At 38.1% G+C, this 19505-nt stretch overlaps 1 protein-coding gene across 1 annotated transcript; it reads right to left on the reverse strand.

Moving 5' to 3' along the window:
- Nucleotides 1–17705: 17705 nt before the first annotated feature.
- On the reverse strand, nucleotides 17706–17984 carry LOC114701918 (elongin-B-like). The gene has a single exon (XM_037210013.1). It carries the CDS (start codon nucleotides 17982–17984, stop codon nucleotides 17706–17708), a length of 279 nt encoding a protein of 92 aa, XP_037065908.1.
- Nucleotides 17985–19505: the final 1521 nt, after the last annotated feature.

Consider the following 19505-nt stretch of genomic DNA (forward strand, 5'->3'; position numbering starts at 1 on the left):
AGCAGATTCAGAACTATAAACATCATTGTGTGGTTAATTAGCTTTGGGGCTTTATGGAGATATGGAGAATGAAAAAGAAACACATTGAATAACCTACAAGATTAAAATAATTTTCATTCTGGGCTTAGAAAAAGGCCACAGGAATATTGTACTTAAAGCTAAAAAATAAATCCTCCCTTTCTCAAACATAGTCTATTAATGACTACACTGTTAATTAAAAATAAATGAAAGAATATAAAATGTTAGTAAATTATTAGAAAAATAATGACTCTAATATCATATAATTATTTTAAATGTTTTGATAAATCATTAATAGAAGTATAATTGTTATAGTGACTTAAATATCTGCTTTCTCAAAATTTTCATTCAAAGGAATGGAAAAAGTTGGTGTTTAAATTGGAAAGCTGAGTAGTATTCCATTGTGTATATGTGCCACAATTTATTTATCCATTCTTCAGTTGAAAGGCATCTAGGTTGTTTCCAGGTTTTGGCTATTACAAACAATGCTGATATAAACATAGCTGAGCAAGTGTTCTTGTGGTATGATTGAGCATTTCTTGGGTATATGCCCAAGAGTGGTATAGCTGGATGTTGGGGGAGATTGATTCCCAATTTTCTAAGAAAGCACCATATTGATTTCCAAAGTGGTTGTACAAGCTTGCACTCCCACCAGCAGTGGAGGAGTGTTCCCCTAGTTCCATATCCTCTCCAACATAAAGTGTCTTCAGTGTTTTTTATCTTAGCCATTCTGACAGGCATAAGGTGGTATCTCAGAGTTGTTTTGATTTGCATTTCCCTGATGATTAGGGATGTTGAGCAATTCCTTAAATGTCTTTCAGCCATTTGAGTTTCCTCTGTTGAGAATTCTCTGTTTAGTTCTATAGCCAATTTCTTTTTTATTTTCATTTTAGAGACTTTTATTTATTTTTTTTAATTTATTTTACAACACCATTCAGTTCAACATAATAGCCACAGATTCCCCTGTTCTCCCCCTCTCGCCCCTCCCCCTCCCCCAGCCCACCCCCCATTCCCACCTCCTCCAGATCAAGGTCTCCCCCGAGGACCAGGGTCGACCTGGTAGACTCAGTCCAGGCAGGTCCAGTCCCCCCCTCCCAGCCCGAGCCAAGTGTTCCTGCATAAGTCCCAGGATTCAAACAGCCAACTCATGCAACGAGCCCAGGACCCGGCACCACTGCACAGCTGCCTCCCAAACAGATCAAGCCAGATGACTGTCTCACCTGTTCAGGGGGCCTGATCCAGTTGGGGGCCCCTCAGCCTTTGGTTCATAGATCCTGTGCTTCCATTCATTTGGTTATTTGTCCCTGTGCTTTATCCAACCTTGGCTTCAACAATTCTTGCTCATATAAACCCTCTTCTTTCTCACTAATTAGACTCCCAGTGCTCCACCAGGGGCCCAGCCGTGGATGTTTGCATCCAGATTCCTCATTCCTTGGATGGGGTTTATGGCACAACTATCAGGGTGTCTGGCCATCCCATCACCAGAGTAGGTCAGTTCCTGCCGTCTCTCGACCATTGCCAGCAGTCTTTTGCGGGGGTATCTTTGTGGATCTCCGTGGGCCTCCCTAGCTCTCTGCTTCCTCCCCTTCTCACGTAGTCTTCATTTACCATGGTCTCCTATTCCTTGTTCTCCCTCTCTTTTCTTGATCCAGCTAGGATCTCCCACTCTCTTTCCCTCGACCCTTGCTGTTCATTGTTCCCACTCATGACCAGGCTGTTCATGTAGATCTCATCCATTTCTCCGTGTCTTTTTTGGGGTCCTGTTTTTCAGGTAGCCTCACTGGTGATATGAGTAGCAGCCCAGTCATCCTTGTTCCACATCTAGCATCTTCCTATGAGTGAGTACATACCATATTTGTCTTTCTGAGTCTGGGTTACCTCACTCAGGATGATTTTTTCTAGATCCATCCATTTGCCTGCAAACCGTATGATGTCATTGTTTTTCTCTGCTGAGTAGTATTCCATTGTGTATATGTGCCACAATTTATTTATCCATTCTTCAGTTGAAGGGCATCTAGGTTTTTTCCAGGTTTTGGCTATTACAAACAATGCTGATATGAAGATAGCTGAGCAAGTGCTCTTGTGGTATGATTGAGCATTTCTTGGGTATATGCCCAGTTGGACTGTTGGTCATTTTGATGTCTAATTTCTTGAGTTCCTTATATATTCTGGATATCAGTCCTCTGTCAGATGTGCATTGTATTTGTACTGTCAGCCATCAAGGCAAGGGCAGTTCTTTGCCCAGTAGGCCATTTTATGCCAAAAAGACAAACTTCCAAATGGAAATGTCTTAGAAGCCCAACATTCTCTCGGGATCAATTGGTGCAGCCAGGAGCAATTATGTCTCATGTCAACAGAATTTTAAGTTATTTAAATGCTATATTATCTAGGTCTATGAAGTGTTTGAAGATTACCTATCTATCTGAAATATATCTATGTATACCTAGAAGACTTAACTAACATGGCTACAAATATGATTATCATAGATGACTTTATCATAGATGACTTTATATTATTAATCTATTTTAATTATCCATTACAATTTTAAATGAGTTAAACATAATACCTCAAACAAGAATAGAATATATATATATATATATATATATATATATATATACAGTATAACAAAATTAACTACTGTATCAATAAAGTAAAATTTATACCAATGTAAAACATTTTAAACAAGTTGTTCTTTAAAAGTAAGTTCATTAATCTACCCTTTTATCTTATCATCTCTATATCCTCCTATATATCTATATAATATCCCCTTTTCTTTTTTAGAAAGAGATCACATTTATAATCAACCTGTTTTAACTAAAAATATTGTTTTTTCTCTGTCCCACACCGGGGGCTCTTCTGATTTGGGACACAAGAATCTCTTAACCAATTTTTTTTAAGCAATATGTCTGGGTTTAGAGGGGGAGTGAGCCAATTCCACCTCTAAAGCCAGCTTGGTATATTTGGGAATTTGGGCATAGCATCTCTTACTACTTCCTGCTGGAGGGGGGTGCTGTATCTTATGGGGAACAAAGAAAATTTTAGGCATATGGGATAGTCCTTGAGGCTGTATTGTGGGAGCAAGTTGCCTTGAAACCGTTCTGGATGTTGTATCATCTGGGCCAGGGTGTTATCAGAGATCTTTCAGGGGGTCTTAGCTGGTCAAACCTGATGTATCTTAATCTGGAACAAATCCATAGCCTCTGGCTTTCTGTGGAAACAAAAGCAGAACCTCTTTTCCAAAGTAACATATCCTTATATCCAAATTTTGAAGTCAAGTTACCTTTAAAATTTACATTTTGGCATAACTGAACAGCTTTTACAATCAAATGTTTTTTTCTTTAGTTACGAATATCAAAGACAACATAATCCAGATTTTCTGTGTGATAGCCATTTTTACGTGTTATTACTTTTTTTTTTTAACATTTTTTTTAATTATTTTTTATTATGTATATATATTTATTTATATTTTTTTGCTACTATATTTTTACATGTATTATAACTATTTTATCTGATCAGCTTATTGACTGTAGCTTCTAGCTGAACGTGCTGTGCTGCTGCTCCCCCTTCAGCTTTTCAAATGCTGTGTACTTTTCTCAGCTCTGGAGTCATCAGTTCAAATAGTAGGTTCTTTTATCAAAGCAGCGTGTAGCCCAGAAACCTCTTTTTTTTAAAAAAAAAAAAAATTAGCAAAGACTAAATCTACCACACAGCGTAATGTGCCGCTGGCAGACGCCTCATTTCCGCCATACTGCTGGTCAAATGCACACGCCAGGAACCTGCCTGTGTTCAAACCTGCGTTTTGTGGCATCTAGCTGCCTGTATGAAACATGAAGAAGCAGGAACCTGGTTTTGGCTCTGTTTAGAATTGGTTATTAAATATTCTCAGGTTTAAGGTGGAAACTCGAGCCATTGGGCGCCATTTGTTGCTGGAGGGCTTCTCTCCAGCTTCCACCAAGCCCCACAGTCCCACAATCCACATATAAAATAATCACTCAGATGCTTATAATACTTAAAAACTGTATGCCTGTGGCAGGCTTCTTGCTAACTGTTCTTTTATCTTAAATTAACCCATTTTTATAAATCTATACCTTGCCACATGGCTGGTGGCTTACCGGCATCTTTACATGCTGCTTATCCTGGCGGTGGCTGCGGTGTCTCTCCTCCTTCTTCCTGTTTCCCCAATTCTCCTCTCTCCTTGTCCCGCCTATACTTCCTGTCTGATCACTGGCCATCAGTGTTTTATTCATATAGAATGATATCCACAGCACTCAGCAGAGAAAAACAATGACATCATGAGGTTTGCAGGCAAATGGATGGATCTAGAAAAAATCATCCTGAGTGAGGTAACCCAGACTCAGAAAGACAAATACGGTATGTATTCACTCATAGGAGGATACTAGATGTGGAACAAGGATTACTGGACTGCTACACACATCATCAGTGAGGCTACCTGTAAAACAGGACCCCAAGAAAGACACAAGGACCGCCCAATGATGGAGAAATGGCTGAGATCTACATGAACAACCTGGAAATGAGTGGGAGTAATGAAGGGCGAGAGTTGAGGAAAGAGAGTGGGAGATCCCAGTTAGATCAAGAACAGAGAGGGAGAACAAGGAATAGAAGACCATGGTAAATGAAGACCACATGAGAAAAGGAAGAAACAAAGTGCTAAAGAGGCCCACAGAAATCTACAAAGATACCCCCACAAAAGACTGCTGGCAATGGCCGAGAGACAGCCAGAACTGACGTACTCTGGTGATGGGATGGCCAAACACCCTAATAGTTGTACCAGAAACCCCATCCAAGGACTGAGGAATCTAGATGCTGACATTCACGACTAGGCCCCGTGTGGAGAGCCGGGAGTCTAATTAGCGAGAAAGAGGAGGGTTTATATGAGCAAGAATTGTTGAAACCAAGGTTGGATAAAGCACAGGGACAAATAGCCAAACGAATGGAAACACATGAACTATGAACCAAAGGCTGAGGGGCCCCCAACTGGATCAGGCCCTCTGAATAGGTGAGACAGCCGATTGGCTTGATCTGTTTGGGAGGCATCTAGGCAGTGGTACCAGGTCCTGGGCTTGCTGCATGAGATAGCTCTTTGAAACCTGGGATTTATGCAGGGACGCTTGGCTCAATCTGGGAGGAGGGGACTGGACCTGCCTGGATTTAGTTTATCAGGTCGATCTCATTCCTCGGGGGAGGCCTTGCTCTGGAGGAGGTGGGAATGATGGGTGGGCTGTGGGGAGGGGAGGAGGGTAGGAAGGGGGAGAACAAGGGAATCTGTGGGTGTTATGTAGAACTGAATAGTATTGTAAAATAAAATAAAATAATAATAATAAAAAAATTGGAAAGCTGGTTTATATTCAGTTCAAAGACAATTGTATCTTCATACATTTATTAAATGTATATAAAAACAAATGAGCTCATACAGTGATGTGATACCACATTAGACTAAATGCAATGAGAAAAATTCTAAGTATAAAAATACTTTGAAAGATTAAAATAATAACTCAATATAAATATATCAATACCAGTATAGTTGCTGAGTCCAAGGAAACTGATAAAGTTTTTAATTATATATGACAAAAAATGTTACTATTCAATAATATCTAAAGAAAAATGTATTATTCTTAGTTTATGAAACATTATATCTGATTGATTTTGTGGTTTTTTTTTGTTTATATAGCTTTGTCTACATAGTTTGAGATTAATTTCAACAAAAAACAAATCTGCCTTATGCTCATAACCCTGAAAAAGATCCTAATTAAATAAAGTTTATACTGTTTTCCCTGCCTGCTATATTTACACAAAATTTAGAAAAGGTTGTTGCAGGCTACAATATGAGAAAATAATAAAAAATAATTGAGACAACAGAGATAACATCACTCACAAAACGGAACAGGGGACTGGAGAAACATGATTAGAACTTATATATTTTTATCTCCAGATAATAAATTTTTATTTTCTAATCCATCTTTTATATGTTTTCTTTCTTTGATGCTCTGATAATTTGCAAAGAGGATTTCTTAGGCAATGGCCTCTCCCCATGTCATCAAGCAGGCATCAGAAAGATACATCAGAGAATAACACAGACTGCTTTACCTTTGAAATTTAACTTTATGTAGCAAATAAACTATATCTTCTTTATCTTATTAGGAATAAGATAGATGTTTTAATGAAATTTATGTTACTGGTGTAATAATCACGGCATAGGCTAAAGTTTTGTCTTAGTTTTATTAACTTGCTATTGAGTCTCATGTGGCTCAGGCTGGCCTTGAACATACTGTGTAGCTAAGGAAAACCTTGAAGATGTAATCCTCTTGCCTCCATCTCGATGAAGTTCTGAGATTATGGACCCACACTATTAAATTCAGTTTTATATAGTACTTCAAATCCAACCTAGGGTTTCATGTATGATAGGTATGTAGTCCCAGATGAGGCCCATCCATCTCCAGTCTAGCTGGTCTGAAATTCACTATTTTATTTTATGCTCACAATAATTACTTGAGACAGTCAAAGTCCATATTTTTCATATGAGAAGATTAGAACAGTTAATACATGCACAAGTACACACACACACACATACATACACACATATATATGTATATGTATATATGGTTTACTACATTTATCCCCAGGTAAAATGTTTTTATTTTCTAATCCATCTTCTATATATTTTTCTTTCTTTGACACACTGATAATTTGCAACTAGTAAATCGCAATAATTGCAATATATACTACAATGTATTATATGTATACTTCCTTCATAAAAAGTAAGTTTGAAGTAGCCACAGTTACTAAAAGGTTTTGCTGAGCTTCAAATCTTGATTATCCAAACCCTTACTTCATGACATTAGTCATTTCTTGGTGCTTCCTTCCATGACAAGATTTCACCACCCTAGAATTTCAGACAAGGTTAGATTTCATCTAACAGAAAGCATGGATGACTCATCCATTACATCTTCTGAACTCTTCCCAAGTTACTACCATTTCTTCAAACATCTGGGCAGCTTTTTGCAGGGAAAAGCTTCCACCATCAGCAGGATGCCGTCAATACTTCAAAAGGATTTGTCCTATCTCAAAGCATGAAGTTTTACATTACAGGAATGAAAGCAACGTCTTTTTGTTGGCAAAATGGTTTGACTGTAATGGTTCCTATTTTGAATGATAAACATGTTTGAGGCTAGTTGTAATAATTAAAATTGGTCTGAAATCACAATTCCTTTTGCACCAACCTAATATTTATAAATCATGTACTATTGCTAATATACAAACCATTCTTCAAGTCTTAAGTTATTAATGCAACCATATTTTATTTATACCCTGTAACCTTCTAGCAAAAAACTGTGATGATATAGATAAGTGAAAATCCTCATGCCCTACAGATATATACATATGATTTATATCCATGTAGTGATGTAGTGTTTCTTAAACATGATAGTTAATTAAAATCAATGTGAACAGGAATTTTGCTTCATCATAAAAGTTTGTCTATTTTCACCACGAAAAATATTTTCAGGGTTTTTCTTCCTTCTCTGCTAATTAAGATTATACAATGAAAGAAAAATAGACTTGTTCTTCATTCATTTCATAATTTAATTTGGGGGGGGGGCATTTTGGGTTTTTTTCAGGGTTTCCGATATTTTTATTGAAAAATTCATACAATATAATCTCACCATAATTTCTCCTCTCCCTTTTCCTCCCAGATTCTCCCCACTTCTCCACCCATACAAATTCATGTTTCTTTTCTCTTTCTTTAGAAAACAAAGTCAAATAAAAAAATTAGAAGAAATGGCTCAGTGGTTAAGAACACTGTCTGATCTTCTAGAGGACCTGAGTTCAATTCCCAGCATCCACATGACAGCTCACAACTGTTTGTAACTCCAGTTCCAGGGGACCTGGCACCTTCACACAGACATACATATAGACAAAATACCAGTGCACATAAAATAAAAATAAAATAAAATAAAAATAAACTAGCAAAAAAATTTAAAAATGCCAAACAAAGCAGAATAAAAACAACAGAGCACAAGAAACACACACACACATACACACATACACACACAGGCACTCACACAAAAGTGATAAAAACACAAAATCAAAATCAGAAACCATGTAAATAAGCAAAAGACCAGAAGGATGAAAGATGCTCAAGTAAAGCAATATGAGACAAAACGTCTACAAAACTTCTACTTCCTTTTCTCTGCCTGAACCATTGCAGCCTGTTAGAAGAACTCTCAAGAAGAATAGGGTGTGGGAAGTAATAGAGTAAAGAAATTTTCAGTTCCTTCCATACTACAGGAGTCATAATTGTTTATGGTTTCTAATTTTGTTGAAAAGCCTTCAGATTCCTGATTTGCAATGTTTTTGTTTTATCTTCAAAATCAACTGCATTTATTTTAACCACACCCTCCTCGTGTAAAAGATGTAGGTGGGATTGTTTCATGTTGACCCTTACCTGTGGTTTATATGCCTAGTGAGAGTCCATTGGAGGAAACTTTTTTTTTTTCTTTGCAACCAGCTAGTGATTCCAGACAGCTTCTGGATTAGAGGTAGGGGTTCGGGTCCACTTCCCCCTCTCAGCGCTGGGACTCTGTGTGTCTTGAACCTGTGCAGGCTGTGTGCATGCATCCACTGTCCCTGTGAGTTCATTCGTGTGTCAGTCCCTCTGAGTCTGGAAGACACTGTCTCCTTGGTGTCATCTGTCCCCAGTGGTTCTGACCATCGTTCTGGCTCCTCTTCTGCCGGTTCCCTCAGCCCTGAGGGGAGTGATTTGAAGGAGATGTCCTGTTTAGGATTCAGTGTTCCAAGCTTTCCCACTTTCTGAACGTGGTACAGTTGTGGGTCTCTGTATTTGTTCCCAAATAGTGCAGGAAGAAGCTTCAGGTGTAAAAGTAATGAAACTAGGTTAATCAAGAAAAAAAGAGATACATGTTGAAAAATAAAATCTGCAAAAAAGCCTGAGGCTCAAAAATCATGATGAAGTTAGGGAACTTTTAGAACCAGTAAGAATTCACAAAAGAGATCAAGCCAGGTCTTTATGAAGAAGATGAACAAGGAGAAGAAAGAGGAGGCAAAAGAGAAGCCACACAATCATCACACAACTACAACAAGGCATGTGCACGGTTATCCATCCCTCATTCCATATTCCACTGGCAAATGCGGGTTTTCATAACTGAAGCAATCTTTCCTTGACTACAAAATAAAGGTGGTTAAGAATGTCTAGAGAAACAGTAATTGAGACTTGGAGGCCACATTTATGCTCACTGACCAAAGAAGTTCCTGCTTTACGATACATGCGCAAACTCAAGAGGGGAAGACCAAACACATAACTTGTTTATGAGAAATATTTGTCTTTCAGAAAAATTGGATAAACATTTGCTACCACAATTCTGAAAAATATTTCAACGAAGGGGAAACCTCTTCATTGGGTTTGCAGCTTGACATCATAAAGCAATGTTAAAATATGGAACAAACTGCATTTTATCGACCAAAATTTATAATTCCAGCCTAGAAGGGCATTATTTCTTACAGTGTCCTAAAGTCCTGACTCAGGCATTTACTAGAGATCAATGCTGAGAAATATGATTCAGATTTTATAGTTTTATGGCTGTAGTTTCTTTCTCTATATATAATTTCTTAATGCTATTTGCATATTCCTATAACTCAGATGTACATATATCAAATACTCCTTTGGCACACAGTAAAATATAATTCTCATTAATAATTAACTTACTCTGTTCTCCAGGACCAATCACTTTAGAACTAATGTGGTGTTTCTCTATTTCTGTCAATACAATTAATTGATATTTAATAGATATTGACCATAATTTCATGTGAGCAAATAAATATCTGTATAAAGTCCACAGATCATCTTGCAGGAGGAAATGTAAAGAAATCGAAACTCTTTAAGATTTACTCCACAGCAGTTACTCTATTGCTTACAGGAATTGGGCATTGTCCTTGAAGCTCGACTTGCCGGTAGGACTTGTATCTACTGGCAAGGTAAAGAGGTGTTTTCCACAAACAACCTATAATCCTTTATCTAAAATTAACTAGAAAAAAAGATGTATTGGATTGCAATCTCCTTTTAATCTGTATCACCCTGGAACAACTGTGAAGAAACTCTTATTTAAGTTGAAAATAATGATGCATTTGTTTTAACTTTTTACAGAATCAGAGATTCTCAAACGTTCCATGGCTTTGGGAGGTTTGTTAGCATTTATCTGAAAAACAACACTGATTTAGAATTGGCAATTACAATATGTGACTTAAATAAAATAAAATTTACTTTTTTATTATTATACAAGTTCTTAGTATTTAGTAGTCTGTATTGAAAAACCAGAAAAAATAATTGTATGTTTGCATCTTAGATTTCTTGGAAACAACACTACAAAGTTGAAGGTAAGTATGAAATGGAACACTGTCTTGGAAGCATTCTATGTTCTTGTCACATCTTCCTGATACCTCCTCTCACATCAACTACACATGGAGAGAGTCCTGAATTCCATGAGTCCACATCTCAGGGAGTGAGTTATTGTAGGTGTCCCCTTTCTCCATGTCCATTTCCATCTACTATAAAAAGTAGAATTGTGTCCTCTAGACTGAGGCAGACTAGGCCAACACAACCTTCTACTCTGTGGTGCAGGACACTGGAATGGAGAAAAATCAGAGCTCAATGCTCAAATCCTACTATGCCTCTCACTTACAGAGGGAAGAGTATTCCATGGACACTTCTTGACACCTCTGAAAATCCCTGATTCCTGAGATTCCCAGAAATTGAGTATTTTGCTTTTTAAAAGCTTCATTGCAAATTTATACTTGAATAATGATAAACAATTCATTTATCATGTTATAAATATATGTAAAGGCAGCAAAATAAAATATGTCCTATCAATGAATACTATCTATGCATCTACTTCTCTGCATTTTTAATACATGAAGACATATAACATTATATATTTTATAATATAAGTTTATTCTTATATATGAAAATATTCACATATATAGAAAGATATGTCTAGATATATGAATATGTTAAGATGTACATACAATTTTATATTTATGAATTTTGTTATGCACAGATTGCTGAAGAGCTGCACCATTAAAAAAAGAAAGCCTGACTAATTTAATGATCATTGGGTTATTATCTTTAATAATAGTTTAATACTATCTATGTATTATTATAAATAATAGCTTAATACTATCTACGTATTCAATACCAACTGTAATCAGTCATACAACTAATGATAATTTGACTAAAAGACCACAAATCAACAGCGACAGCCTAGTTAGAGTAGCTGAGAAAAAGTACAGAGTAAATCATATCAATAAAATCAATTTTCCTCCATTAATAACAAGAAAACTTCATTAAGGGGGTTTTCACAATCTATAAAAATTTCTATATCAATATTTAATTATAATTTGCAGGCACCAAAATTTAATGGAAAACCAGGAATGGATAGTGGGAATGGGTGGTATGATGAACAGTACAACCAACTATATTTTGCTTCTTAGAATGACCTTTAGTGAAGTTTGGTGTCCTACAGCTGCTCTAAAAAGATGTCCTTGAAGATTAAATTAAATCATAGTGTTCATACTAATAATCTCTGCACTGGGGAGACAGAGACAAAAAAATCAGAGGTTCAAGGTCATACTGGCTTGGAACAACGTGGCCTATATGAGACCTTGTTACAATAATTTTTAAAAATAAATGATTGATTATATGAAATATAGACACAAAAGAAGATAATTTAGAGAACAATTAAAACACACACATACTTTTGACAGGGTAATTTAAAGGGAAGATAATAGCCATAATTCAGGACAGTGGAAAGAACGTGCTAGTTGGACCAGTTGTTCATTCACGCAAACATGAGGTCTTTGCATCTAGCTAGCATTTTTACGTTATCATTAACTGACTCTCCTTGGTTATGACTATGGATACAATCTTCAGAGTTATCAGTAACTCTAAGGAAAGTTTCAGGGCCACAGTAACAAAAGTGCATATTTTATTAACAAGTGTATGTTATATTTTAAAACAAACCATATTACATTACCCTATGACCAGGGACCCCCATTGTATTTAATACAGGTTGTAATTCATAGACAAAGAGAAACTTGCATACTGACAAATTGAACCCAGTATGAAACCTTCTGACTTTTCTAATTGATATATATTTTTATACAATGTATTCTTATCACTGCCAATTTCCCTCAAATCCTCCCAGATCCTTTTTACCTCCACACCCACCCAACTCCATGCCCTTTCTTTCTCTCATCTTTAAAAGCAAAGCGAACAGACAAACTAACAAGCAATAAGAAAAAGAGCAAACCAGATTAAAAGAAAACAGAAAACACACACACACACACACACACACACACACACACACACACCTATTGGTAAAATTATTAAGGCCACTCCACGTAGTTAAAAGGATAGCAACCCAGGCCTTTGGAATTTGCCATGTTGGGCGCCAGATATTGGTGAAATTATTAAGGCCACTCCACGTAGTTAAAAGGAGATTTATTTAATGATGTAACTTACAAATTAAGGGATAGGTAGGTCGCGGGGTCTGGGGAAGGTGTATCACAATCCAGCGGTGTTCTCTGGAGCTTTGCTCGGTCCACCTCTACCGTATCAGGGTCCCGGAACAGAGAGAGCCTGGCCCATCCAGATCTCGGGTCTCCAGGCGCCTCCCTTGGCCCTGCCTTGTAGGCGTGACAGTTGCCAGAGACTCAATGGGGGTTGGAACTTCCAGATCAAAGCTGGAATGACTACCCACTCCACACACCCCTTCTGATTTATAAACTGCTAGAGTTTCTGCTTCATCTCAGAATAGTCTGTGACTCCACTCAGCCCAACTGCTGCTTGGGAATTTCAAAACCTGGAGTAGGGCAACAGCTTGAACAGATTGCTTATCCTAGGCCTAAACAGTGATTACTGAATAATAATGTTTGAATATGAAAGATAACATACACTTTGCAGTAGTAATAACTATTAAATCATTGTTCAGTAAACTTATCTGTATTGCGTATCCTAATTCTATCATATTTCCTCAGTGACTACCTAGAATCCAGAAAGATGTTTTAACATAATTTTGCTGTAGTTTTTTTCATAGCCTTAACCTCATAATCCTAACTGACTGGACTTTCCCACTCAGTTGCTCTGAAGTTTTAATGTATTATTACTATTAAATAATCACTGCACTTAGGTTCTCTTCTACACTCTACTCTACTATGGAGTGCTTTACTGTATGCCTCATCTCTTCCTTTCTTCATACCTGTATCATTCATTAGACTCATCCAATACTTTACTATAGTGCCCTGTAGAATTATTTATATTTAGTTTACTTTAAAAGATCAAGGTGTGACACCTTGGTGCAGCAGGGAGGGGCTTGGACCTGCCTCAGCTGAATGTACCAGGCTCTGCTGATCCCCATGGGAGACCTTGACTTGGAGGAGGTGGGAATGGGGGTTTAAGACTGGGGAGGAAGAGGGAGGGAGGGAGATATGTGGTTGGTATGTAAAATGAATAGAATTTTTTTAAAATTTTTCTTTTTTAAGAAGTGTTCTACTCACTCTACATACCATCCACAGATCCCACCTCCTCCCATCCCCCAGCCCTCCCTCCCAAGCCTCTCACATGCCACATCCCCCAAATCGAGGTCTCCCATGCGGAGTCAGCAGAGCCCAGCACACTGAGCCTAGGCAGGTCCAGGTCCCTTCCCACTGCACCAAGGTGTTACACCACAGGCACTGGATCCCAAAAGCCTGCCCATACACCAGGGATAGATCCCCATCCCCCTGCCTGGGTCATCATAGAGTCTTTGTCCTGTGACTGATGGAGGCAGATGCAGAAAATTTCCTAATATGAAGAAAAAGATCATGAAACCAAAACAGCCAAACCTGAATGTATGGCTGCTTATGCTCACCACTCTAAGCTTCACATTTTTACTATTAACCTATTTTCTTTATTGTTAGGAAGACCAACCAAATAATTGGCCTCTGGAGTGAACTTTACATAAAAAAAAAGGTAAATAGAACTCTGAGAGACACTATGTTCATTCAATTTCTTTTGAACTTAGTACACTGATTCTGAGACTTTTTCATTACCTCTGCCTCCAGTCTCTCTTTTTGGAGAAAGAAAATTGAGTGTTGAATGATATTAAAAATAGCATCAGCTGGGCAGTGGTGGTGCACACCTTTAATCCCAACACTCGGGAGGCAGAGGCAGGCAGATCTCTGTGAGTTCGAGGCCAGCCTGGTCTACAGAGCAAGATCCAGGAAAGGCGAGAAGCTACACAGAGAAACCCTGTCTCAAAAAAACCTAAAAAAAAATTAAAAAATAAAAAAGTATCACTCATAAAGGTGTATTTATTAAATTCTATGATTACTCTTAGTATTTGTATACTCAAAATATTCTTAAATTTGTTGCCTCTCAGCTGAATGACCACTTTCAAGACAAAATGTTACTCAAAAAATTTCATTTTTTGAAGAGCAAGATTACACTATTTCCTGCATTTTATCAGTCTGATGCTATTCCAACATCTTGCTTTTGGCTTTCACCCCATTAGGAAAGCCACATTAATTACTGGCTTACTGTTTTCCTTCATGGTTCATGATAACTGTTTAAGTTCCCTGCTTTGTTTTATCTACATGTGGCCAAACTGTAAAACACTTCTGGGTTTGCCTTGCAGAGAGAGTTGGCAAAGATCTACTGGAACATATAACCTCTATTGATGTCTTTAGGTTGATGTGAACAAAGATTTCTCAGAATCCAACAGATCTTGTCAATTTTGCTGATTTTTACAAATGTCTCAAAAACTGAAATTAAGTTTTCAAATGCAGTTGTACAATGTATTTAAGACTCATTACACACACACACACACACACACACACACACATTTAATATTCTAAACAATTGTTACATAAATCTTAAGAATAAGACAAATCCAACTCTACTCCTCAAATTTATTGATGAGTAAGTTTTAGACATTAAAATTTGCTGCTATTCGTCAGCTCTACACTGTATGATCTTCTTCTGTAGTATGAGAAGATCCCAGGAGTGTGACCCTCTTCAGCCCAAATGATGTGAACAAAGTAAACTAATTGTAAAAAGTTAAAATAATAATAGAAATGATACCTATCACATTATTCTGTTTTTCTTTTGAAAGTGAAAGTATAAAATAATTTCTTTCTCTGCAAGAATTACAAAAAAATAGAGATTTAGACCACATGCCTTTTATTATTGTTGAACAGAATGCTAGGAACACAATTATTAAAATAACCAAGAAATTGGTGGCAAAGTTACACAACAATAATGCTTTTTAAAGGAGACAGCTTCATTTATAAACTTCTGTCATTAGATCATCAGCTTTTTATCAACATATAATTACTTCCTTGTTTTGAAGTGTTTGTTTGTTTGTTTTTTCTTTTATTGAAGATAGATTTTTTTCTCACATGTTATATCTTGATTTTGATTTCTGCTGCATCTACTCCTCCCAATTCCATACCACTTCCTTCTCATACAGATCTACCCATTTTTGTCCCTCATTAGAAAATAAATAAGCTTCTAGGGGATTATAATATATATAGTAATATATTATAAAAGGCAAATAAAAAACTAAAACATCAGAATTGGACAAAACAAATGAATAAAGCCAGAAGGAAATGAGCACAAGAAAGGCACAAGAAACAGAGACCCAGTCATTCAAACACTCAGGAATCTGTAGCTAGAGTTTTCCTGCCTTGCCTAGAGTCAGGACAAATCTTTGTCACCCGCCAGTCCCACAGCCGCTCAAACCCAACCAAGTGAACACTGAGACTTATATTGCTTACAAACTGTATGGCCACGGCAGGCTTCTTGCTAACTGTTCTACAGCTTAAATTAATCCATTTCCATAAATCTATACCTTGCCACATGGCTTGTGGCTTACTGGCATCTTCACATGCTGCTTGTCCTGGTGGCGGCTGTTTTCTGTATTGGAAATTATAAAGCATCACTATTAAAAAAATATTAGTATACAAATGAAGAATGATAGTGCAGTCTGGGGGTTATCGCATTACTGTTCTCTGATCTGACAGTCAACTCTCGTCAGGGTCAGCGCAGAGCGCGCCGGACGCCCCCCCCTCCGCCCCCTCCCCTGCCTGTGGCGGCAGTGCAGTCTCATGTTAACTTCCAATCAACTGAATGTCACTTTTGCTTCTTTTTCTTTTCTCCTCTCTGTTAGTCCTGCCTATACTTCCTGCCTAGCCACGGGCCAATCAGTGTTTTATTTATTAACCAATCAGAACAACACATTTGCCATACAGAATATCCCACAGCACTTCCCACCCCTTTTTTTTTAAATAAGGAAGGTTTTAACCTTAACAAAGTAAAATTACATATAATTTAGGAATTTAGGCATAGCTTCTCTTACTACTTCCTGCTAAAGGGGGGGGGGGAGCTGTATCTTATGTGGACACAAAGAAAATTTTAGGATTATGGAGTAGTTCATGAGGCTGAGTTGTCTGAGCCAGTTGCCTTCAAACCATTCTGGATGTTGGATCATCTGGGCCATGGTGACATCGGAGACCTTTCGGGGGGTCTTGACTGGTCAAACCTGATGTATCTTAATCTGGAACAAATCCATAACCTCTGCTTCTGTGGGAACAAAAGCAGAGTCTCCTTTCCAAAGCAACACATTCTTATATCCAAATTTTGAAGTCAAGGTATCTTTAATATATACACATTGGTTTAACTCAACATCTTTTATGTTCAAATGTTTTTCTGCAGTTAAAAATCCCAAAGACAACACAATCCAGATTTTCTGTGTAATATTCATCTTTATGTGGCTTATTTTTTATATTAATTTTATTGTCTCTTTAAAGACTTTATTTTTTTAAAACTATGTATTTGTTTATATAACTGTATATATCACCATTTTTGTCTCTTTCAAGCCTACGTATATTTTACACACAGTGTAAACTATTACATCTGAATCTGTCTTATTGTGAAGCTATTGCTTTAAACTGCAGCATTTGTAAGAATGCTATGGCTGCTGGCTCCGCCCACCTCAGCTTCCCAACATGGCGATGGTACATTTACCACCGGCTCTGGGAGCTATCGTGGGTCTATGCTTTTTTATCCAAGCAGCATGTAGCCCAGAAACCTCTTTTTTTGTTTTGTACTTGCAAAGGCTAAATCCACCACACAGCTTAATGTGCCACTTGCAGAGGCCTCATTCCCACCATACTGCAGGTCGTGTGTATATGCCAGGAACCCACAAGCAGTTCAAACCAGCAGCTTCCCCTCATTTGAGAGAGACAATTAGGAAGCTGTTTTTAGCTCTGTTTTAGAATCTTTTTACTCAGGTTTTAGGTGGAAACTCTTGCCAACACGTTGGGTGCCATTTGTAGCTGGAGTTTTCCTGCCTTGCCCACAGTCAGGACAAATCTCTCTCACCCGAAAGTCCCACAGCTGCTCAGAACCAACCAAGTAAACACAGAGACTTATATTGTTTACAAACTGTAAGGCTGTGGCAGGCTTCTTGCTAACTGTTTTTTTTTTTTTTTTTTTTTTCTTTTTTGACAGCCAAATCATCTTTATTGAGAGAATGGGTCTCTAGGGGGATGATGGACCTGAGGCCCTCACTGCACAGCTTGTTCATTGACACTGCCTATGGCTTCATCACATCTGGAAGCTATGAAGGGCTGGAGAAGGGCTCAATGTGCAGGGCTTCAAAGGCATCATCTGCATGGAAGGCCAGGCCCACTGAGGCTGGGGCCTGTATCCGTGCTATCTGGCTAGTGAAGCCACATTCACCCAGAGTTTTTCTGTCATCAAGGAGCTGGTCATCCTTGTGCAGCCTCTGCTCTTCTGGAGGCCACTGGAGGATGCCTTGGACAGCATGCTTTAGCTGGAACATGGTACTTGACTCCTTGGCTTCCGTGAAGATGGTGGTCTTGTGGGGGCGGATCATGAGAAACACCTTCTCTGAGTCCCTCTTTGCAGAGCCAGTTCTGGTTCTCTTTCTGGCGTATTTACAGGAGCCACGGGGGAAACAATGAGCCATTTTTTTCTTCAAAGACAACTCCCAGGCCCAGTCAGGAATGTTACAGCTGTTGCTCACAATCCTGCTGTGTACCTCTAACTAAAGTGTCAATCTTCCAGCAGGCTCCCTGGTGGTCTAGTAGTTAAGATTTGGCTCTCTCACCACCATTGCCTGGGTTCGATTCCCGGTCAGGGAAGCTAACTAGTCTTATAGCTTAAATTAATACATTTCCATAAATCTATACCTTGCCACGTGGCTGGTGGCTTACCAGCATCTTCACATGCAGCTTGTCAGGGTGGCGGCTGGCAGTTCTGCTTCCTGTTCTTTCTTTTCTCCTCTCTGTTAGTCCTGCCTATACTTCCTGCCTAGCCACTGGCCAATCAGTGTTTTATTTAACCAATCAGAGCAACACGTTTGCCATACAGAACATCCCACAGCAGGAATCCCATAAAAATACTAAACTGGAAGCTCAGGACACTCTTTCAGCATCCTCTTCTATGGGTTTCCCTGAGATCTGAGGTGAATGATTTGATGGAGACATCCCTTTTAGAGCTGCGTATTCCAAGGTCTCCCACTCTGCATAATCTCTAGCTGTAGGACTCTGTATTTGTTACCATGAGCTGCAGGAGAAAAATTCTCTGATAATGGTTGAGCAAGGCACTGATCTATGAATATATTGTAGAAAAATGTCATTGTAAGCCATTTTATTGATACTTGATTTTTGTTTTAGAACAGTAGCATTTGATTTTATCCTAGGTTCCTGGGACACTTAATCTCAGGTTCTTTCTCACTCAATTAGGGTCAAGAATGAGTTCCATCTCAGTGAGTAAGTCTAAAGTCAAAGCAGATATTGGTTGGTTACTCACACAAGCTTTGTGCCACAGTTGCACTATCATTTGCAGGCAGGATACCTTTGTCCATCATATGGTTCATGGCTTGGTTGGTGTTTATATGTCTTCTTCGATAGAATACACAATACCTTCCTATATCAGACTCCAGCGTGTAGGGGTGAAAGCTCTATGAAGACTCTAGTCTAACTTCTCCATGTTCAATGAAAGCTGTAGATGTTTTCTTCACAATATATCCTTGCTGTCATTTGTGGATGACAACCTACAGTCTTAACAACAGCTTGGGTTGTTTGGGGATTCCCATGTGATCCCTTCAGCCAACAATTCAATTATATGTAACCCAATTCCAGTATTGAAAGCTTCATGTGATGGCAAGAGATGTCCAGCTGGGGCTCTGTCTCCTCATTATTTGGAGATTATATTTAGGTTGTCTCCATAAACGTAAGTATTTTGGGTAACTTCTACTGTATTCGGTTTCCATACTATTGAAATGGCTCTTAAATTTAACTTTCTCCTTATTCCTCTACTAGATTCCCTCTTTCCTCCCCCTCTCCACCTGATCCTCCCACTCTAGTCTCCCATTCATTCATAACTATCCTAT

This window comes from Peromyscus leucopus, chromosome 12, assembly GCF_004664715.2.
Source record: "Peromyscus leucopus breed LL Stock chromosome 12, UCI_PerLeu_2.1, whole genome shotgun sequence".
In the NCBI taxonomy this organism is placed as follows: domain Eukaryota; kingdom Metazoa; phylum Chordata; class Mammalia; order Rodentia; family Cricetidae; genus Peromyscus; species Peromyscus leucopus.